The sequence below is a fragment of the Dreissena polymorpha genome, chromosome 1 (genome assembly GCF_020536995.1).
Source record: "Dreissena polymorpha isolate Duluth1 chromosome 1, UMN_Dpol_1.0, whole genome shotgun sequence".
Lineage (NCBI taxonomy): Eukaryota > Metazoa > Mollusca > Bivalvia > Myida > Dreissenidae > Dreissena > Dreissena polymorpha.
Genome location: NC_068355.1, coordinates 209,287,081 through 209,310,948, shown reverse-complemented (window position 1 = coordinate 209,310,948; position 23,868 = coordinate 209,287,081). Strand labels below are relative to the sequence as shown.

At 34.5% G+C, this 23,868-nt stretch overlaps 2 protein-coding genes across 3 annotated transcripts; one reads left to right on the top strand and one right to left on the bottom strand.

Annotated features, from left to right (window-relative positions):
• Positions 1–2,969: 2,969 nt before the first annotated feature.
• Positions 2,970–16,549, bottom strand: LOC127866156 (EF-hand domain-containing family member C2-like; the record flags this gene model as incomplete). The annotated part of the gene is given in 7 exon segments (XM_052406575.1): positions 2,970–3,050; positions 3,441–3,540; positions 3,542–3,569; positions 4,318–4,522; positions 5,256–5,479; positions 6,067–6,406; positions 16,538–16,549. Coding segments are annotated over 7 exon segments (990 nt in total), but the record flags the coding sequence as incomplete, so codon positions are not given.
• A 2,224-nt stretch (positions 16,550–18,773) lies between these two features.
• Positions 18,774–23,513, top strand: LOC127864815 (uncharacterized). Of its 2 annotated transcripts, none has more exons than XM_052404704.1 (4): positions 18,774–18,902; positions 19,169–20,087; positions 20,500–20,574; positions 22,548–23,513. In XM_052404704.1, exons 2-4 carry the CDS (start codon positions 19,190–19,192, stop codon positions 23,396–23,398), a joined length of 1,824 nt encoding a protein of 607 aa, XP_052260664.1. In that variant the 5' UTR covers positions 18,774–18,902; positions 19,169–19,189; the 3' UTR covers positions 23,399–23,513. The 2 variants fall into 2 exon arrangements, with proteins under 2 accessions (XP_052260664.1, XP_052260663.1); XM_052404703.1 differs by having other exon boundaries at positions 22,545–23,513.
• Positions 23,514–23,868: the final 355 nt, after the last annotated feature.

Sequence of the window (23,868 nt, the reverse complement as noted above, 5' to 3'; positions counted from 1 at the left end):
AATTGTGTTTTAGTGCTGCATTTGCATTATTTTCACCCGGATTTCGTTTTAGTTGTCCCAGAATCGCGTTAATGTTACTGTTTTTGTGGCTAAGCATAGGAATATAGGAAACCAATAATAAAAGCGCACAGATCACAAAGATTGTTAGCTTCCGCCGGTATTTGCCCATGAGATATTGATATCTGTTTTTTGATTGCATCTGAAATAAAATAATATACAACAAATAAGTATATGTTAGTATATATCGTACGTCTTTACACTTCAGACTTGAAAATGGTGACATTTTTTACACTGAAAGATTTTGCTTATGGTATGAAACTATTGTCATTTGATATTATTCGTGAGTAAATCACTTCGTAAAATCGTTTATTCGAAATATAAACAATCTTTTAGAAAGCAAAGGATACACCGATTCAAAGATAATTACATAGGAAAAATATGCTTCAAAATAATGAGCATTCGGTTTATAGCAGAGTGTGGATACCCAAACATCTAGACAGTTAAGTGGAATAAATACAATGTGTACCAATTTGCGTACATTTTAACCCATTTATGCCTAGCGTCTAGAAAAGGGGCCTTGAAAAACAGCGTAGACCCAGATGAGACGCCGCTTGATGCGGCGTCTCATCTGGGTCTACCCTGTTTGCTTAAAGGAATTTCTGTAACAAATATTCTAAATATAGTAAGCGTACGTTCGGCGACACTTTCACCGGAAATGATGGAACTGATACGCGTGCTGGAACTTGGCGCATGCGTGACCCATCGGGACACACGAGTCTGCCAAGTTTCGTCGCTCTAGCACACATACTCCAAGAGATAAGTGCAACTTCAGGCTCATATTATGGGGTTACGGGGGCCAATACACGGGCCAGTAAGCGTACATTCGGCGACACTTTCACCGGAAACGATGGTACTGAGACGCGTGCTGGAACTTGGCGCAAAAGTCAAAAAGAGTCTTTTGTTTGTACTTTTGTCACAGAGATATATTAGCCTCTTAGTCAACTAAGTCATGCCATTATATCTGAAACTTTGCAACCTAGTTACTGGAAGCATCTCTTAACATGTTGTATTCTGTACAAGCAGGCTTCATTGAAACCTTAAGTTTACAGATTAATATATCTTAAAAATATATTTTGTCATCATAACACATTGTACATCAAAAATTGATTTGGATCTTATTTGTATAGCTAAATTGGCATGCATTATAGTAAAATGGCTGCTTGTACTGTATTCAAATGTTTACTCCATTGATATATGTATGTAAATAAACTTAGCTTATTGGCGAATAAAAATTATAAGTGTATGAAAAAACTAATATTAGCTTGACAATCTACTTAACACAACATACCAACAGACCTACCATCTTTCAATAATAATCCATTAAATACTTATGATCATACGTAAAACGTAATACCATTCTGGGAATGTCATTTAATGACAACTGAAAATATTGATTCCCAAGTTAAAAGGAAATACATACATGCACTGATAATCCAGTACATACAGTGAAATTGTACCAACAAACAATAACATGGTCATAAGCTGTGAAATAAATTGTGTTTTAAACACATTGAGATGACAAATGGTAGTGCAGGTAACTTGGTCAGCCTTTAAATCATAACTTTATGAAAGACGCAACACAAAAACACACAGTTTTGCGCCAATAAATACTTTGCGTTGCTTAGCTTTTTACAGCTCTCACAACAAATGCACATGTTTTTGCTTAATATAATAAAACTATAAATAAATTGCATGCTTAGCATGATCTTGAAAGGCAAGTTGAGCATTTGTACCTTTAATCTGTTGTAAAAACACAACATTTAAGGCCCTTGTGTCGTAATCCCTTAAACATGCCCATGCAAGGGAGATAACCCAATCATAGCATAAATAAATGGGACTGACATATTGAGGAAATACCCCTGATATGACACAAATGACTGCCTAAAAATTGACATCTGAGATAAATATTAATTCATATTTCTTGGAAACAGAAAAAGTAAAACTTCTAGTAAGCTCAGATCATTGTTTAAAGGCATACACTTATGTGAGGCACTTACAACAGTCACTTCTTCACAACAACGTTTTATTTGCTTATAAATAACATCAGTTGAATTGCGCACAATGGCCAAAAGTAAGTTATGGCGCAGATATAGATTAAACAAAGCACGCAGGACATTTTGGTAATGACCACGAAACACATTCCGACAAACATGCCAACATTTACCTAACCCCAGTGAAGATGTCGCTGTACCTTCAGTAACTGCAACAGAGTGTCTTTCTGCTGACAAGGCTGTTTACGTACTTACGTTTTTCTCCAGAGACTATCTTGCCTTACAAGCAAACGACTAAAATGTTAAACCTTCAATGCGAAAGCATGCACAATGCTAACATGGAAACAATATTATCAAGATTGTTACCCGGCCTTTACAGTACTAAATTCTGCCCAAACGGCCATTTTGAATCATTGTTTTGATTTGATTCGTATATTGTTGGCTATAATTTTTGACATTATATGAAAATATAGCCCTTCTTCACCACAGAGTAGTAAATGCTCCGTTCCGGCTACAAATTGAACACATTCTCTATACAGAACTGTTTGAGAATTGCTGAAACCAGAAAACATGATTCCGAATTACCTCCCTTGATTTACGAACAGTATTGGTCATACAAAGGTGTTATGGGCAAACACTCTGTTAAAAAACAAAACCTTAGGGATATATAATTAAGCAAAAGCATGTTTCATGGGTGTTTGATCATTTTGGTAATTTGTCGTTTTACCTTAAGGTGGCACACTACAGTTTTTTTAGTCTCGGCCAATCTCGTACACAAGCAGGAGCGAACCGATGTCTGGAAACTGGTCACCTCGCAAATCTGAAAATAAACCAAGCACATTTGCAGAATGGTTGTGTGTTTCCAAGCCTTTTAAAGCCAGTTTCAACAACAAACTGCCACTTTTCTGCCCTTGTCCTTTTCTTCAGAAATGTCATCGCTTCATCCTCTCTATCATCATCATCACTGTCTTTGTAAAACTCTGTGGGGCTGGCTCCGGTCTTAAAACAACAAAACAGCAAAACTGTAAAAACTTAGTCAGACAAATAGTATAATACATTTATTTTTTATATGATAAAATCACACAATTGTGCAAAGCCAAACTTTTTTTTCATACAATAAGCTACACGTTTGACCTGCCTGAAATTACAAGTGTCCTTAGCTATAACACGGTGTGAACATATAGCACCTGTCTGAGACACCCTTAACAGAGATGTTAACAAGCAAATTCATTGAATTGATATCCCCCGCCAATATGCTTCTGGACACAAAAGTGTTATATTTGACACTCAAAAAAGCATTTTACCAAATTAAAGTAAGTTATCATTAAGGTTTAATGAATCAACTCATACATAGTCATCAAAAGTCAATATCTATAGGCAGCATCTCACCTTGAGACTGTCCAGGATGTATCGCCCGCCATGTCCAGTGGGTCCAAACACGTTCAGCACAGTCCTGTCTGTGACCTTGCCAGGCTGCTTTAAGGCCTCAACGCAGGAACATGGGGGCAGCGTCACGACCTAGGGAGGAAATAAGTAATGTTGTAGATGCAAGTGTAAGTAGAACTTGATTGGTCATTGGTCTGGACTACTAAACAGTACCCCAGTTTGTCTTAAATATACTTCAACGTACCCATTGTGCGGGAAAACAAACTAAAATGTACTTCCCTAGAGTATGGCTGGTAGCCTTTTAGCGTATTTTTCGTACCCGGAGTTAATGGAAGTATACTTAAGAGTGCTGGGGGTACTTTTGAGTAGTACCTGAGCTGACAATGACCAACTGAGCGTAACTTGCATTAATAGCGTGATTAGGAATGTCTGAGATTTGAAACAGAGAATATAAATCTTTTGTTGAACCAAACTGATTAAAGCAAATGAACAAATATTCCTTGGATATTTATTACCTTTAGTATCTTCTTTTTAAAGAATTAATTCTTCAAAACTACATGTAGCACTAATTGTTTTCCAAAATAAAACCTCAAGCATGAATCAAGAACACTGACTATAAACACTGGGTTTTGCATATTGTAAATGTTAATTATTTCAACCATACTTAAAGGAAATGTCTTCTAATTAAAAATTATACCGATAAAAAGACACTATGAAAACACAATATACCAACTTTTATTAAATTGAGTTCTTTTCTTCTCATACCTAATTTATTCATAAATTATTCAAAGAGAAAGTTGAAAACAAAAGAAAAATAGAAGTTCACATGATGTTTTTTATTTTTCATGTAGTTATTGAATAAATATCCTTACAAACATACCAGAATTCGGAGGAATGACCTCTCTAATCTCAATAGTGTCGTCAGCCAGGAAGTAATGCAGGACCATCTCTCTTGGGTCGCCAAACATGGCCTTGGAGTCGTCCCAGTAGCAGTAGAACCTCAGCACGTGTCTGTCATGGTCCAGGAACTGCTTGAGAGTATCGTGCTTCTCATATGGGCGCAGAGGCTGCATATACTCAACCATCTGTGAACAATGTATTGATAGATGCAATTCATTCATTTGCCTTGATACCTTGTTTAAAACAAAATAAATAGTACTAAAACAAATGCTCCATACTCGGGAAAACTGGGTTGGTAGACCAGCAGAAGTCATCCTGAGAATGTATTCAAATATTTAAAGGTTACTGCCCTATTGTTTTGTCATATATCAGATGAGGCTTAGCATTGAAGCTGCATTTGTGCATAGCATGATTTATTACAATATAATAGTGCAGTTATATTTTTTTCTTTTGATCATACCTCTATGACTACATTTTGAAAGAAATTATTAAAACTAATTGCTACGGCTCTAATATTTTGGCAGGAACGCATATTTTGTATTATATTTTTTAACAATTATATTTACTTTATATGTTCCTTAAATTTACTACATCTTGGTATGATATTGTTTTTTTGGTTGAATCTGATTCATTTCTACCACAAATGATGACTTTTTCTTAAAGTTGTAGATTCCCGGTAATATTTATACCTCAAAACATCAATATAAAATCCCACTCATGAGAAATGAAAACTAATATGAGGCACCTTTGTATCAAATTGACATCAATGTAGAGATATGCCACATATTTCTCATTTGCCACACTATGTTTTCCAAGACCAGAATGATGATTCTCCATCTATATACATTTTGTTATGTTTTTTTATTGGTCATATTCCTTAAGTATATAAATTTAATAACATGTGTACTTCCTACTTACAGCCTTCCTGTAGTTGGTATAGGGGTCTGATGGAGCCGTTACGAGGTCAGGCATGCGGACTCCAAGTTTCTTCAAGAAATTCCTTGTGAACTCATCACGGTTTGTGATTTTGAATACTTTTGAGTAGAGGTTTATTTCTTTGTTGATGTTGAAGTCTTCAACTGTGTAGTATTCATCATCGTGTGGCGGTGGTTTTGGAATTCTGTGTCGTCTAATAAGTGTGCCTGTCAAATGCAATGGCATTGCTAATGAAGCTACTCACCAATTTTAACTTCAACTAACATTAAGCATTTAATTGAAGGACGTGTCCACTTGAGGCAAAATACAATATTATTATTGCCCCTTTTAATTCTCATTACAAATAATTTTCATAAATTTTTCAAAGCAGCAGTCACGTTGGTAATAGCAGAATGATAAACAAATGAAAAATGTAAAATAATACTTCCTAAAATATAATTAAATATACCCATAACAACCTAATAAATACATATTATTTTATTGATTGAGATAACTGGATTGTTGACAGTCCAATAGACTAGTTTCTTCTTAATAAACATAAAATTTAATATGAAAACAAACACCATTCTTTACTGTTGTATCAGTAGGGGTAAACCAAGATGCAAATTTAACTGTTTATTAGTGGAATTACTTATTTTGGGGATTCCGGTCAACAGGGACTGCTTATTAATACATTTGAATATTATGCAAACTGCAAACAAATGACATCCAACAAGAACTAAATAACAAGGTCAAGTATAGTAAAATCTTCATATGCATACAAGTTAATATATCAATTTGGCATTTAAATTACCATGTGGAACACCGCTGTTTTTTGCTCTTGGTTCAATCACTTGAAGAGAGTCATCCTCTAAATAAAAGTAGATTTTACAATTCCTAACACGATATTGCTCCTCCCTCTTCTCATAGACAGCTTCTTGGAAATAAGCGTCAAAACAGAGGACCTGTCTATCAAAAGCAACCCAGGCAGGCAGGTTACTGCCTTCCCCTCTTGGATAGTTGCTGTTTTTTGGTCTGAGTTTCTGACCTCTCAGCGGTTCTCCACCGATTCCTGGCTTTTCATGGCCCACTATCATGGCCACATCATTGGAGACATCGAAATGATGGGACTTGTGGAATTTATTCTTGCCAAGCTAAAATATATTGCATAAATATACTTGCAGTGTTATAAGGCTTTGGTTGGTCGTTTATTTAGGCAAAATAGTCTCATACATTTATAAGTGACTGTCCAGTTTGGGCAGTGGTTAGTACTCTACTTAGGCGCTCTACTCACCTAAGCAACCAGGTTCAATCCCCATTCAATGAAGCATGTAAGTTTGGTTTGTGGTCACCATACCAGAAGCTGGGGCTTCCCCAGCCACAAGGCCAAACCAAAATTCAAAATATTTTAAATTAGGACATATAAAATAAATTCCTAGATTCTCATCCCCGCCCGTCAATCGAAAATCGTCCCACCCGAATGTTTTTATTTTGAAAAAAAATCCGTAAAAAAATTCGAGCCGCAAAATACTGAGGAGGAAACAGCTGAATGAGTACGAAAATAGCGAAGTGCGAATCGGCAACTCAATGTGTCCGAGACGCTTATCGATTTTTAACGTCGTCTGAAATTTAAGTGATCGAGCAAAAACAACATCCAAATTGTTCTTATTTTGAGGTGTAGAAACGGCGTTACAACCGTAAAAGATTGATACCGGGTGTCAAAATGTGCAGAAACTTTTACTCTCACGGACCTGTACAGGGCTTTTTTTCCTTCTTTGGGACCCGCCGAAAAACGGTCCTTTCCCCTCGGATTTGTTTTCCCAGTTAACCTGATCCAGTGTAGAAAAAATAACATATTGCATAATTCAATTATCTGTTGTCTTGAATTTGTTTTAAAAACAGTAAAATATGTTAAATTGATTATTTAAGACTTTCCTTATTTTCCCCAAAACTGGCGTTTCGCGTGATTTTTTCCCCAAAATCCGGCATTTCGTGCTATTTTTTCCCCTCTAAATAGGCCAGGCCCTTTCCCCAAAATCAGATTTAAAATCTGCTGTACGATGAGTTCATTTGTAGTTCGTATGATCAAGCTCCATCGTTGAAAGTTGACCACCCGAAAATATTCTGTGCCTTCGTCGGCGGAAATAAATAAGAATTGACACAGGTGTCATCCGATGTTACAGTTATTCAAACTGTCGGCTGTCTAGAAAATTTTATTGACTCTAGTATTGGAGACACCCCTGAAACTTCTTATATTAAATGTGTATTATCTTCATTTTCAACATCTTCATCCAATTAATACAAACTGAACTTGAAATAGTAAATGCTGTTTATTGAATGCATATCAGTGCTTTTTTATGGCAAAATTCGGGGCCGATATTCGGTCCCATTCCCCTAAAAAAAGAGTAGGAAAAATTCCCCTCCAGAAGTTTAAAAAAAAAAAATTTTTTTTAGAAAGAACTGTCTTATGATAAATATATCTAAAATTTATTTCATAAAAACTAACATGATTTTGAATTATTATAAAGAGTTATATTAAATTAGTTTTTCCCAAATCAGTGGACTTTTCACATGAATTGCATTATTTTCCCAAAATGACATGGAAAAGGCCTAATGTAACTATATTGTGTCAATATTTGTTGATAAATTGTTCCAATTTGGTCCATTTTATTGATAAAAAATGCTCAAATTTGCCATTTTATCGATTTAAACAATCCCAATTAGACTCAAAATGGCTAAGAAAACTGAGACCGTGCATAAAGGCTGAACTGTCTGAAACTAATTTTGAAACAAGAGCACCGCATAAAGGGTGCCAAGCTCGGCTGCATAAGCTTGTCAGAATATTTTTTTTAGAGGTCACAGTGACCTTGACCTTTGACCTATTGACCCAACAAGAGATGTGTTCGTCAGAAACACAATGCCCCCTACTGCGCCCCTTTGAAATAAAATTTCTTTTTATCATTTGGCAGGTATAGAAATCATCTCCCTTTAAAGCTGATTTCTTCCCTTGGATTTTGTCCAATCCAAAGGAGGGGGGGTCTGTAGACAGTCAAAAATGACCAAGTCAGACATCACTGACAACCAAGGCCTGTGGTTTATCAAAGAGATCATAGCCAGAGTTCATCATGTATCTATGGACATAAGTCCACTGGTATTCAATTAAATCTAGCATTCACAAATTGAAACAGGTAAGAAATGATAATAATAATCATTAATAAAAAACTTTCACAAATCAACCATTTGAGTTATAATTAATCAAAATAATAAATATGTACAGTAACTGTGAAAAGAACTTAAATTCTTGGTAAGGAAATATATAATATGAGATTTATAATTATATAAATTACTTCCCTTGAAAATAATTGTCTCTAACAAATGTCTATTTTTAGTAGCAAATAATTAAAAGTCACTACTTTGACTGTAGATTCACCACTCAAAATGAGCAGCTCCATGAGATACACATGCATGCCAAATATCAAGTTGCTATGTTCAATATTGAATAATTATCTCCCTTTAAAGCTTATTACTTTCCTTGAATTCGTATTTTTGCTCTTAGACCTTGAAGGATGATCTTTACCTTGACCTTTTACCACGATGTGTTTGTCAGAAACATAATGCCACCTACTGCCCCGCTTTGATTTATTTAACAAAAATATATACGTTTGCAGGTCAGATAATTATGTCCATTGAAAGCTTATTACTTCCCTTGGATTTGTTTTTTTGACCCTAGACCTTGAAGGATGATGTTCACCTTGAAATTTTACCACTCGAAATGTGCAGCCCCATGAGTTACACATGCATGCCAAATATCAAGTTGCTATCTTCAATATTTAAAAAGTAATGGCCAATGTTAAGGTTTTAGCACGACGCATACGGCGGACGGCGGACGATGAGCTGGCTATGACAATAGCTCGGGTTTTCTGAGAAAACAGCCGAGCTAAAAATCATTGATATATATTTAAGAAAAAGGACAGAGACATTCAGCTGTTAATATTGCATTCATATATACATGAGTATCCATTTAATAAATCTCATTACATATATTAAAAGTGTGAAATTTTAATTATCCCGTTTTCCTAAAAAATGACACGTTTTTCCCCTTTGGACGCGCCCCGCCACCATTCCCCTATAGGTGAAAAAAAAAAACACTGCATACCAATATGTTTTAATCAATGATATCTAGTCATACTGCAAAAATAATGTAAAGGGTTCTGTTAAAGATTTGTAGTTTATTTGATACTTTGTCTAGTCAATGCTTTGTCTAGTCATGTAATATTGAATGTTAAAATATGTTTAACATAATATTAAAAGGGTAAAATAAAACACAATAGTCAAATTTTGATAATGTATTTCTTTAATTCTATATAATTTTACATACATGCATACATATAGGCGTTATGCATATAAACAATCAAATTCCTGAACATTAAATTACTTATATATAGGTCTGACACATAAAATGAAAAATAAAAGCCACCGACCCGCCCAAATTTTGGGAAAATTTTTCCCAAAATTTGGATTAGAATCTAGTTATTTATTTTCTATACATGACCTTTATAGAATTAAATAAATTGAAATTGCCGCTATAATTTAAAATATGTTCACATAATCAAGTAGAACGGATGTATAAACTTTGAAACACACACACATTCATTTATTAGTAATTGTTTCATGTTTGCTCCAATGAAACTGTGAAACTACAGTCGGTCGGGTAGTTTCGGTTCTCGGGCATTTCCGAATCAACTCTATGATTTAATAAAAATATTAGTCTAAGAGATATTGACATATAAATATAACTGTGATTTTTGGAAAATGTGATCAATTTCAAGCAATAACAAGTTTTGCTTCTTAATGTTAACGGTGTTTTCATTGAAAATCTCGCTGTGGTGACTATAACAGTCGTGTCATTTTACCGTCGCACCGTCTATCTACAACACGCATCCACAATTGAAAGACGTTTTAGAAGCACATTTCCTTGGTAAATTCTTGTACATTTGGTATGAATTCGTTTATTAATTATTATTTTTAAATTCCTGTTAGTGATTTTAGTATATGTTAATGATTTATGGAAATAAAAGCATGGAAATTGCACCTAATGTACATGTCAGTTGCGAATCAGCTGATTGGGGAAAATCTCAGAACAGTTGATATTGTTTAAATACTGTGTTGTAAAACTTTAAAGCTCCAGCAACCGCAAAAAGTTTTTTTTATATATGAAATGAAAAGTGCTTAGTTTCTCATTAATTTGATATATTGTTTCATTGGAATTATTTAATTATACTACTATTTTGTGACTTCAATGAAACATTCAGAGAATTAGATTGAATTTTGTTTATTCTGTCTCTCTGTCTGTCCCAAAACTTTAACCTTGCTCATAAAATGAAACTTTTTGGACCTGGTTCTCCAAACTTTACATGTTCATGCATTTGATTGAGATCTATTATGTAAACCAGTTATGAGGCATTAGGTCTAAGTCACAAGGTCAAGGCTAACACATACAATAAGCATTTGTTGCATGCATCTTTGTTTGTTTTTAAAGTATGTTTATGTATGTAGTAATAGGTTATCATATTTAAAGGTATAATAGCGGAGTAAAAAAAACAAGTGAGTGCTAAAAACTGTACTTTAGAAAAATATATGGATTGATAAATAATGGTAAGATGTAGTGCTGGAAGGAGATTGGTTATATTTGAAACATGTATCCTATTTTTAATGTGTATTTATGCTGTGATTTTGCATTTCAGATAATTGTCAAGTTGGACTCATGGTTCCATAAAAGCACGGGTGCTCTGCACAGTCATTGGCAAAGAGGCTGAAGTGGATACTTTTATATATTTTTACATTATTGTGATCCTATTATTGTTAAATGTTATCATAATATGTTATTTACCAAGAATTTAACTTGATATCTAATATTGTTTTCCATTTCTTTACCATTTTTATCCCAGAGGTACTGGTTTATATTGTATTTTTTTGGATAGTTTTATTTCATTATTTTTACATTATTGTGATCCTATTATCGTTAAATGTTATCATACTATGTTATTTACCAAGAAGGTAACTTTATATCTAGTATTGTTTTCCATTTCTTTAGCAAATTCATTCCAGAGGTACTGGTTTATTTTATAATTTTTATGGATACTTTAAAATTAAAATATTTTTACATTATTGTGACCCTATTTTTACTTCTATTAGCAAATGCATTCCAGAGGTACTTTTTTATGTTCAGTGTTTGTCATTTTTATAAATACATTTATATAAAGTTCTGTATTTTTTAGGACCTTTGTTATAACATGAGCTGTCACCGACTAGTGCTCCAGACATCCGATTAAAAAATTCAACGCTTTGATAGAAGTTATGAGCATTTTTCGAAACCTAAACGCAGATTTCGAAACCTAAACGCGGACCCTAAGTTCAAGGTCAAAGTCACAGGGGTAGAAATGGTCGTGCGTATGGAAAGGCTTTGTTTATATACACATGCATACCAAATATGAAGGTTATATCTCAAGGGACATGGAAGTTATGGGCATTTTTCGAAACCTAAACGCAAAGTGTGTCTGAAAGACGGACAGACAGACAGTCGGACAGTCCGATCACTTTATGCCCCCTTTTCTTCGAAAGCGGGCATACAAATATTTTCTAGTCATCAAGAAAATGTTCTAGGCATTTCATACATTTTTTTACATTATTGTGATTCTATTTTTGTTAGATGTTATCATACTATGTTATTTCCCAAACTAAATTGCTTGTATTGAGTATTTATGTTTGTTTTATATAACCAAGAATACTTAGGAATCCATTTCAAACTAAAACATAAATACTTTCCAACAGATTTATTGGTCTTGTGTACAGACACACACCCTATCATGTTTATAAATTGTCAGACAGTTGGTAAACTGAAACAAACGAACCTGTCTGATGTTTATTTAATACATGCATCATTTGTTTTGACAGTCAAAATAAGTTTTGAGATGCTCCCTGACCTACATTTTCTAAATAGTCCGAGTGATCCGAAATTACCGCACTCGATTCAGAACTAGCTGACTTTATGCAAGTGAATAAGTTCAAATTGGCATCAGAAATGTGTTGGTAAGTATTAAAACATTAATATAACTTAAAAGATGAAATATTTTGCCTCAGCAATCTAAGTATTTTGAGAGCAATTGCTTATTTTTAAAAATATAAACACCATTATAATGTGATCCGTAACTACCCGACCGATTGTAGTTATAGGGTCATTGGAAATATATAAGACCACAACTTTGTACTTGATTCTTGCGTAATAAAACACATTTAGTGTATTATAATTAAACAATTCAGTTTGCAAAATTATTGTAACTGCTCATCTGACATTGGAAGAAATGACACTTACGATTGTAAATTCGGTACTGTAAAGACTCGCCCCTTAATGTTTGGCCTCATAGCGATTCGCCCCTAATTTCCCAATGATTATCGACATCGCTATTCCATAAGGGCCGGGAGAGTCGTTAAGAAATCGGGAGAAAATGTTATAAGGATAAAACTTTAAGGGGTGGTCGAGTCGAGTGGTCATAAATAAGTATCAATATTCCTAGTTATTTCCAAGGGTTTCATATACCATGCAGTGCACTATTACTTTATCCAGTCGAATAAACTTAAGGGCCAGTAATACGTGGTCACTTAATGGGCACATTTTTTTTAAATTAAACTTGGCGAAGCACGTTTGGTACTATTCATAGAATCCAAAGTAGTATGTACACATAAGTAGCATTTTATTACATTAAGGATATTACAAAATCTCAAATCTGGGCTGTAATTGTGAGAAAAACAATGAAAACGACAAAACATTTTCAGTCCATTTTACGCTATCGCATCACTGTACACATTTGCCTACATATGAACATCAGGGTTGCCAATTAACTTGAAAAGTCAGGGAAATGATTTGATTTTTTTTTCAAGGTCAGTGACATCTCAGGGAATTTTAAAAATGGTCAGTGGACAATGCGATTTCAGAAAAGTTAGGGAAAAATAAAATTTTGGGTCAATGCGTAATTATTTAGTGGCTATGGCAGTCTTCAGGTATAATTTGTTATAGTAGATTCAATAGTATATATTTTATTTGTAATATTTTGACTATTTCTATGTACATAAAACATTAACATGTGTAAAGCATGTTCACTGTTTTTTTCTTTGATTATTTTTTTGTATCCTTGAAGTTGAAGGCTGAAAGGCTTTGCAACCCTTGCAAATTAATTCTGATTACTTCTATATTTTATGCTCTGCAGGATCATTAGAGATGACAGCATGAAAGAGCTATTCTTACTTTGCTTTTTTATTTCAGTTATCAAGAAGACCTGCTTTTGCTCCTAACTGCAAGATTTTCTTGTATTAACCTACCATATATCACAGATCACAAATTTATTTTCTCTTCTAATTTCAGATTTAATATAATGTACACATAGATAGACATATTACCAGCATGAGTAAACAGACATTATTTAATGATTGTTGACTCAAAGTCCCTTAGTTTTCATCATGAGTTGGCAAAAACTCTAAAAATGAAAACAAAGCACGCTGTCTTATATGTGGTTGTGGTTCCTTTACGCTATGAAACATGGTAAAACAAGCTCTAAGCAGTCATGCCAAAGTCAAAAAGATGTTAAAGGGACCTTTACACAAATTTTGGCATGTTTTGAAGTTTGTCAGAAAATGCTTTATTTTGATAAATGCAAACATAATATATAAAAAGCTCCAGTAAAAAAATCAAGAATACAAAAAAAAAAGGTAAGCCTCAGCAGGGCTCGAACCACTGAACCACGGAGTCTTGGGGGTAAAAGTAGCACCCACTTAGACCACTCGGCCATCCTTCCGGATACATTGACTGATGTATTTTATACTTTATATAAGAAATCCTCGTTGTTTCACAGAATATAACGACAACAACGCTACAGAACTCTCCAAATTATTAATTCGTTTCGCGTTGCAACGCTTTATAATTTTCGGGTTTTTAAATCTTCAAAAGATTCATAATATATAATAATGGTTATTTTAGAGCATGGTAAATGTTCAGTATTACTGTTTCCTCACAAATATCATAACTAAAACGAAAATTTGCGAATCTGAAACAACTTTTTCCAAATGTGTTAATTTACCCAAACGTGAAAAGGCCCCTTTAAAGTATGATCATAGTATGTAATGGATATTGTATATGGACAGTTTTTTGTGTCATAGATGTTGTGCTACTACTGTATTGCCATAACTAACATCACATGCATCTACCTATAGAAGTATTTCTTGTTCATAGATTTTGAGACATTATCATATTATACGGTGGCTGTACATGCATAACTTTTTTATCTTTGGTTTTGTGGAATTTACTTTATAGCCTTGCATCATGCATAGTTTAGTGTTTACGTAGTACTGCTTTGGTATTTGTTTACTATTTTATGTTAAAGAATAAAATAAACATTAAATGGGTGGATTTGGTCGGCTGTATGGGGAGGAGGAGGCCGAATATGTCGCGAAATTAGTCAGTGTAAACCAAGATTTGGTCAGGGAAAAGTCAGTGAAAAGTCAGGAAATTTTATTATATCAGGTTGGTGGCAACCCTGAATTACATATTTCTGATCCAGGAATAACTATTGGTTAAGACAGAAAGACAGACAGACAGACAGACAGACAGACAGACAGACAGACAGACAGACAGACAGACAGACAGACAGACAGACAGACAGACAGACAGACAGACAGACAGACAGACAGACGGACGGACGGACGGACGGACGGACGGACGGACGGACGGACGGACGGACGGACGGACAGACAGACAGAAAGACAGACAGACAGACAGACAGACAGACAGACAGACAGACAGACAGACAGACAGACAGACAGACAGACAGACAGACAGACAGACAGACAGACAGACAGACAGACAGACAGACGGACGGACGGACGGACGGACGGACGGACAGACAGACAGAAAGACAGACAGACAGACAGACAGACAGACAGACAGACGGACGGACAGACAGACAGAAAGACAGACAGACAGACAGACATACAGACAGCCAGGCAGGCAGAAAGACAGCCAGACAGACAGACAGACAGCCAGGCAGACAGACAGACAGACAGACAGACAGACAGACAGACAGACAGAATTAATTTTTAACGTCTCATTTTTGTACATAAAACACATTAAGGCAGTACACAATCATTATATATATATGTACAAAACCACTCTAAAAGAGTGACGAGAGACGATGGTTCTAAAAATTCTAAAAGTGTTTAACGATTATATACATCATAGAATCTGTTAGAAATATAAAAAAAGATTCTTAAGGAAATTCGATTGAAAATGATTAGTTAAAAACAATTATATATATATTATCATCAAAGAATACATTAAGAGAAAATTTCAATTTGTACATTATAAACAGTTTTGTACTTATGAAGTACAAATTTAAAAGGGCCTTTTCACGTTTGGGCAAATTGACAAAATTGAAAAAAGTTGTTTCATATTCGCAAATTTTCGTTTTAGTTATGATATTTGTGAGGAAACAGTAATACTGAACATTTCCCGTGCTCTAAAATATCCATTACATGCATCTTTTGACGATTTAAAAACCCGAAAATTATAAAGCGTTGCAACGCGAAACGAAATAATAATTTGGAGAGTTTTGTTGTTGTCGTTGTATTGTGTGAAACTACGGAGATTGCTTATATAAAGTATAAAATACATCTAGCGCCACATACGGAAGGATGGCCGAGTGGTCTAAATCGTAGATTTTTTACTCCAGGACTCCAGGGGTCAGTGGTCCGAGTCCTGCTGAGGTTTACCTTTTTTCATTTTATTCTTGATTTTTTACTGCAGCTTTTTATATCCAATGTTTACATTTATCAATATAAAGCATTAAATGGCAAACTTCAAAACGTGCCAAAATCTGTGAAAAGGCCCCTTTAAGTATATTATTATTTGATACGCAATTGACTATGCGCACACATTAAATTGATTATATAAACATGTGGTTGCGTCGCTTAATTAAAATGTCATGACAGGCTCTGGCATTGGGTTTAATGATGCGATCATCTGAGAGCAAGAAGTTCATTTTCTCTCTTGGGTTTAATGTTTGATGGCGGTAAATAGCAGACACATACTTTCAAATTTTCCGTGGTATATTTCCTTCGTAGGATTTATCTAACAGGTTAACATGGGAGCTTTTAATAGTTCATTTTTCACAAAAATACTGACTCGACCGCTTCCTTTTGGGGCGTTTATACGTGTCTCGGTTCTGTTGTTTCCATACCAACTGTACCATTCTAATGTTATTTTTTTATGATTTCTTTAAATGACTTCCGGCGATCCCAACGATATCTAGATTTAAATTTATCAATGCATGATTTTCTGAGCATAACATTTTCAGATGAATGGTTTTTATTTAATCCATATGGATTTCAAAACCCGCATGCGAATTTTGAACATGATATTATGGTGACTGTTTTGTTGAGTCAACCTTCAAAAGCCCTTGCATGACTACATTTTGTTTATCATTTTAATTGTTTATCATTTTGTTTATTTTATGTATATCAGCGACCGAATGTAGGTAGCAATATATTGTCGTTAAGCGTACTGACATTGATATGAATGACAAATGGGCGAGAAAGAACTTTTCGACTACAGCTTCTGTTATCAGCGAAGTGTGTAACCAACGGCTTTTCGATTCGAATAGTTATTTTCGCGAAATATATAAACTTTGAAAACATTGAGATTATTTTTATTGAAAAGAGTGGATTTGGTACGTGTTGTTATGAACGTGAACAGTATGCACAGCAGAAAGATCACATTTTTTTGGAGACCACTGCAAGACAGTATGATTTTGCTTTACACTCTTTAGGCAAGTTAGTTGGAAACAACGAGACCTCCAAAAGGGGCAACGACTTGTTTTACATATGTAGCTGGTCCACAAAAGACGAGAGAAGATTGTTCGATTAGCAATAAACAAAATTGAGTAACATTCAACAGAAAAGTGACTGTGACAATTTATCGTCTGCTGTTTGCATACCAGACAGGGGCATGAAGTACAAAACACCAAACTTTTGGAGTTCTTAAACAGTGGCAATACCTAATCTATTTGTTTCAAAATATAAAATCATATGCTTGTTTCGAAACATGTTCGTTATCTGAAAAAAGAACGTACCTCAACAGTTTTTATGGGGACGTAATACAATGAAATGCACTATTAATTAATGTTCTAACTCCATGGAATGCATGTGCTTAACGCAAATGTGCACTATCCAAAAGGGTTAAGTGCATGGCTGAAATTCTTATTATGTCAAATACACACAAGGTCCTTACACAATTATATCTGAGCACTAAACATCACCATTCTCTTACAACAAAGCTTAACCATAGTATCAGCATATGTGTTGTCATAATAATATTGCTGCGAAAAAAAAGTCATTTACAGACCATTTCTTTGAACTAAGAGTAAGGGCTTATTATGGTTTGGAATTATTAAATTTTCGATAAGCAAGTCTTTAATTGTTATTTATTTAGTTGACACCATCATATTGGGCATAGATAATAATTTAACTACGGTACACACTGAGTCACCAAACGATCCGTGTAAGCCTCATAACTAATAAAGATATTGCTGTCAAAAAACATTACAAAGTTATTAATTTATCCGGTTCGTTAATTAAAGATGTGTACAGCTTCATAATGGTTTAAACTGTTTGTTATTGGTTACATGAAAATAGTTTACTTCAATTAAAACATAGAATAAAATAGTTTGAGATGATTTTGTATGTATATCATGGGTATTCTGATCATGTAAAGGAGCGTCAGCAGTGTCGCGCACTTTAACATCTTTCAAAACGTAACACGTTGGTCAAGACGTATTTGAAATAATCTTCATATGCCGCAAATGAGTGCAACATGGCTGCCTACAAATACATTCGTATCTACAGTCTTCTCTGCATGTTAAACACTATTATTGAATTGAATGATTGGCAACAGTAACGACCATAAACAATTATAACCGAACTCTTAATTTCAACAATTATGCTAACATTTTCTGTTTATACTGTTATGTCGAACCCATTATCAATCCATTCTTTTTATACATGTAATAAATAAAACCAAAAGGCTATATATTATACTGATGATGCACAATCACTGGCGACAGCAATGCGCCCGTAAATGACCATGCGTTACCAACAACAATAATCTAAAAGTAGAATTACCAATTAGGAATCTGGAAACGAAGTCAAAACTGAATAGTCAATAAACGAAAGCAGACAATGCTACAACCAAATGTTTACTGAATAAGATAAAACAGATATTCAAATTGTTTTGCAGATACTACTTCTGTTAATAACTTCAAGATATGAATACGCATTATCTAGTTTGATTTGCTGAATTCGTACACTTTTATTTAACCAAAAATTGACATCTTGATTTATTTGGAGATGTATTCTCTTTAATGACTGATATAAACATCATTGTCGTTATCAACTTATGATACTCAACCGAGGTTGATAAAGAAGTCGTCCTGTACCTTGAACGGAAGAACGCTGAAGGGGCGTTTAAGACTGTATATTTGTATGTGATGAGGTTTGTTTTATAATGGCTTTTCTGGGAAAACTGACGGATACTTCATAATTTAGAAGGTAAAACAAACACAAGTGTTGTATACTTATGCATGTATCTACATGTCATTTACGTAAAAGCGAGAATTGCAAACGCAACGAGTAGTTTAAAAAAGTATACAATAGATTGCAATACCTAATATCCCCAACTGTTCTTGTACTGTATGCTTTTAATTTAATGACATAAATTTGAAGTTCTGATACTTACTCTTATATTTAAACAGATTTCAGTATTTGAAAATATAAATATTATGTTACTTTCATCATGGTTTTGTTTACTTTTGTAGCAACAAACGACTGGTTCGAAAATGGCAACCAGCGGAAAAGAAGCTCACCAGGAATTCTTTAGTGATTGTATTGTTATTAAATCTTGCGAACCATGCACGAGAAAGCACACGTCCAGCACAGCAACAATTTTTTGCAAAACCTGTAACGAGTATCTTTGCGAACCTTGCAGAAATATTCATATAATTTATAAATCGGGCACACATGATACGGTTGCTGTTGAGTATCTGGATTCGGCACCAGTTGTTGTAACGATGAAAGGTATGGACACATGTCGAGACCATGATAAAAAGATCAAGTTTTTCTGTGAAGACCACTCCAAGCTCTGTTGCAGTACATGTGCGTTCATACACAGGAAGTGCGACAAAATCAATGAGCTGGCCAGTATATCTAGCCAAGAAGGACCAGAGCTGCAAGACGTGAAAAATACGCTTCTTAAAATGGAGACCGATACTGGCAAAATCGTAGCGGAATGCAAGCTTTCAGAGGCTGAATTAAGTGAGACCAATGCAAATCTGTTTAAACAGATTGATAGAATAAAGGGTTGTATTATCGAGTTATTTGAGAAAGCAAAGACACAGCTGACTGCAGATGCAGATAATTTCAAAGCGGATGAGATTAAAAAAATAGAGCAAAGCGAAGCAAAAAGAAATAAAGCCTGGTTGAAAGTGAATGAAGACATAAATGAACTGCTATCGGTTAGTTCTGCTCTTGTCAAACATGGAACACCTCAACAAAATTATATCGTCACCAAAATAATCAAGGAGAAAATTAAAGATATGGAAACCCATATATCTGAGAAACGATGCAATCAAATCACTCCAACAATTTCCATAGACTTTTCAAAACAGTTGTTATCCATTCTTAAAGAGGAAGAAGTTCTTGTAAAACTTAAAGTAGAACGACACCTTAAGCATACAGGTTTGTGTTGCTGTGATACAATTACATATTCTTGCCGATAAAGTACAACGGCATATGGTCATGTTTTACATATATATATATTTTTAAAGTTGTTTTCATTTTTTTATCAATTTAATTTTAATGATGAATCTCACAAATCGTTATTTGTTAAAGTGTAATTTAAATTAATCAAGCTACAGATAACTACTGTTTACAACGGCTTCAAGTCATCATTATCATCAATTGGAAAGACCTTTTTTATTTTGGTCTGTTGGAGTTTGTTTTGAAGCCAACCCCACTCTGTATTTGAGACACACATCACATGGAAGATTGATAAATCTATTGCAAATGCCATTAAACTGCACGTTATCCAGAACCTTATGGGATTTAGAAATATTAATGTACAAATGAATAGTTTTTTTCTTTCTTTTAGATGTTGCGCAAACAAGTCCGACGGAAATACAAGAATTGTCTGAAGTTAGAAAGAAAACAAGCGTTTTAAATGAAGGTATGAACGCGTTTTAGTTTCAAATGCGTATTCAACTTATAAATGAACTGACATCGAACGTAATACATTTTATCACATTTGAAATGAAGAAAACATACCAAAAATAAGCTTATATAAAGTTATCGTTTCCAACTGTAATAACATGTCACATAGGGTATGTCTTCATTAATGTTAGGCAAGTGATCAGCTACGCAGGTAAGCATGAGTTCACTAGCATGGAATAGTGCTGAAGAAGATAACTGTTATATTGTCCGAAATATGTAATATAATTATTTTCTCTTATAAAAATAATCATGAATACATTCTCATATATATATATCTTTTTTTAATATATGTTTGAAGTGTTTGTAATAGAACATTGGGATGTTGGTATGCTTGGTCAAGGATTGAAGACAAGTCACCATGGTGGAGGGTATACATGTTTAAAGCGTTACAAATCTGGAGACATGCGCTATTCTAATTTATGTTAAACAGACATGTTAAAATTGCATAGCCCACCCTTTCGTACGACACGTTATTCCTGGATACAGCATTATTTGATATGGTAATTGTGTGAGAGATACGCGTTATAACTACAGTTAAACATATCTGATCAAGCCCGCCTAAAAAGTTTAATGCGTATACGAAGATCTATAAACACTTACTACAAAAATAATGTTTCTTGCTTTAAATTTCTCAGCAGTGTTTGCGTTCACTTCTCTCGCCACAATATATCTGTAAAACGTGAAAAATGTATTAAACGTACATTTATTATAAGGGCCAAAATCACAAAATAAAGAATTATTTGTAAATTATCTTTGTATTGACCAAACAAAACACTTTGATGTATGTAACTCTAACTTTTACCATGTCCATTTACAAAAATGAAATCAGTTCCCGAGCTATACTAGTTATACACCTGGTCGCAAATCCAGGATACTAAGAACGTTAACTATCTTAGTCGATGCTTCATGAAACTATACATTAATTAAGTCGTGAAGAAGCTAAAGTAAACAGGCCAACAAGAATGTTGTGCATTTGGTGTGGCCCATAACTAACTGTCTTCTCATCCTTTGCCTGCAAAAGAATAGTTATTGTATATGCCCTATGTAGAAAGATGAACGACCGCTCGCATTTTCCTGCTATTGCAGAAATAGTTAGCAATAAACTTGATAGTAATGGTAAAAAGATTACGTTTGACTATACAGTCGTAGCTTTACTGTCCAGTAAAATAAGCATTTAGAACTGAAAGTAAAACTAAAACAGATAAGCACACCAACAAATGTGTATCAAAAACTGAAAGGCATTCACACTTCCTGATGTCAGACAGCAAAGCGAGGAAATAGTCCTCCAAACGTAATTTCATTAACATGAAGGCGATCAAGTATATAAGAACATTAGAATAGAAATTATATTTATTGTTTAATAAATATTTGATTATTTACTTATCTTAATAAATAAAGGAACTGATGGGAGAAAACATAACTTATGAATACTTAGGTATGAAAAAGATCCAACCCCACTACCGCTATTCAAAAAAGTAAAATGAAAATCTGCCTTCCCGCCTTATTGTTATTGAATAAGTATCTGAGACTTATTAATTGTGTAGCCTAATGCATTAAAAATATAACGAATCCGCACCCTACAATTACTTGGGCATCTATGAATTTGTAAATACTTGATTCATATGCTATTTTTCCCTTCCTATTTTTTCTGCAATTTAATTTATTACGTTTTAAACATTTTTTACTTTGACTATATACGCCTAGGAACTCTTTCGAATATAGACAATGGACAAAACCCGGAACATATGAACTTTACAATAAATCACATCATTTACACCTGTGTATATACTATTTATGATTTAAACTAACGTGTAATACATGTTCAACTTTTTTCCTAAACAATTGTATTTGTCATAAAAAATGACGTGAACAGATATTTGAACTAATTCTTTAACAATATTATCGACTAGTTAAAATGTTAATCAGCAGGTTTTTCAAGTGACTGCACGCTGTCAGTTCCGATCAAACCAGTTACCCTGGAGCTACTCGTGTCAGTGGATCTTAAACAGTATCAATATGATGGGAAGGAACCTCTGCTTACTGGGCTTGACTTCCTACCAGACGGGAGACTGGTATCCGTGGATAACATGAATTGGAAATGTATCATAATGGATGACCGACTGAAGAGACAAGGAACGCCGTACACGTTCAATACCAACCCATTTGACGTTGTATGTTTGTCTCATAATGAACTCGCAGTGACGATGAATGACAAAACAATTCGCCTCCTATCCGTGAGTCCTGGCAGTGACATCGGTATGACCAGAACGATACAAACATCCACCGATGTCTTCTCCATATGCTGCATGACCCCAACAGATATGGTCGTCAGTACACACAATGATACAGACCAAGTGAGAAAGATAACGCAGTCCGGTGTGGTGTCTTACTTTGATCACGGGCTCGTTCCCAACAAGAGATACAAAATTGATGAGAGCAAGTGCACCTATGTGATTTCAAAGAACACTTTGGTATTTACCGACTGGTTAGCTAATTCTGTGTACATGAATGACTGCGCAAAAGGCACGTCTAAAGTTGTCACGGATGAGAACATACAGCAACCACGTGGTGCCTGCGTCGGGCCCGGTGACACGGTGCTGGTGTGCAGTGGGGCGACGAGCTCCATCGTACACCTGACTGTTGACGGTATTATGTTAGGAACCTACCCAGTGGATATGCGGTGGCCGTATTCCCTGTGTTTGAATAAAGAAGAGAGCAGATTAGCGGTATCGAACAATGCTGCTGGAATGAAGAGGTTGATGGTGTACAAATTATTATAAAAAATGATATAATCCAAAGGAAATAATTAGACATAAAATGCATTTGTTACATGTATAAATCGATTTGATTTTTCTATGCTGTTTGGTTAGTAATCTTGATAAAATTGCGAATTTACATACGCATTGGTATACATGAGGATTTACATAAATAATGCATCTCAAATTAAAACCGTATGTGTTTGGTAAACGGTTACATGGTGTGATATGCGCATTGTTATAGCAGAGAAATCCGCCCTCTGTTGATAAGCTTACGTTACTGTTGCGCAGTCACTATCTTAAGTTGGTGTATGGTGTGTCAACACCATTTTAGATATAAATCGTTACATTACCGTTCATATAAAGTCAGTTAATCCTATTATATAAAGACAAACTTCAGGCCTTCATCGGTCAGCTAAACGGACCAATTCCAAAAGTTAAATGGTAAAAGCATTCTTATTTGAAAATTAAGGCCACTGTTCCGAAACCGTAAT

Bases quoted from the DNA above. Each gene is read 5' to 3' on its own strand.
- LOC127864815 (XM_052404703.1), top strand. From the start codon at position 19,190: ATGGCAACCAGCGGAAAAGAAGCTCACCAGGAATTCTTTAGTGATTGT. The intron at 20,088-20,499 runs GTTTGTGTTGCT...TCTTTCTTTTAG, and splicing joins ACGACACCTTAAGCATACAG to ATGTTGCGCAAACAAGTCCG. The intron at 20,575-22,544 runs GTATGAACGCGT...AATGTTAATCAG, and splicing joins AACAAGCGTTTTAAATGAAG to CAGGTTTTTCAAGTGACTGC.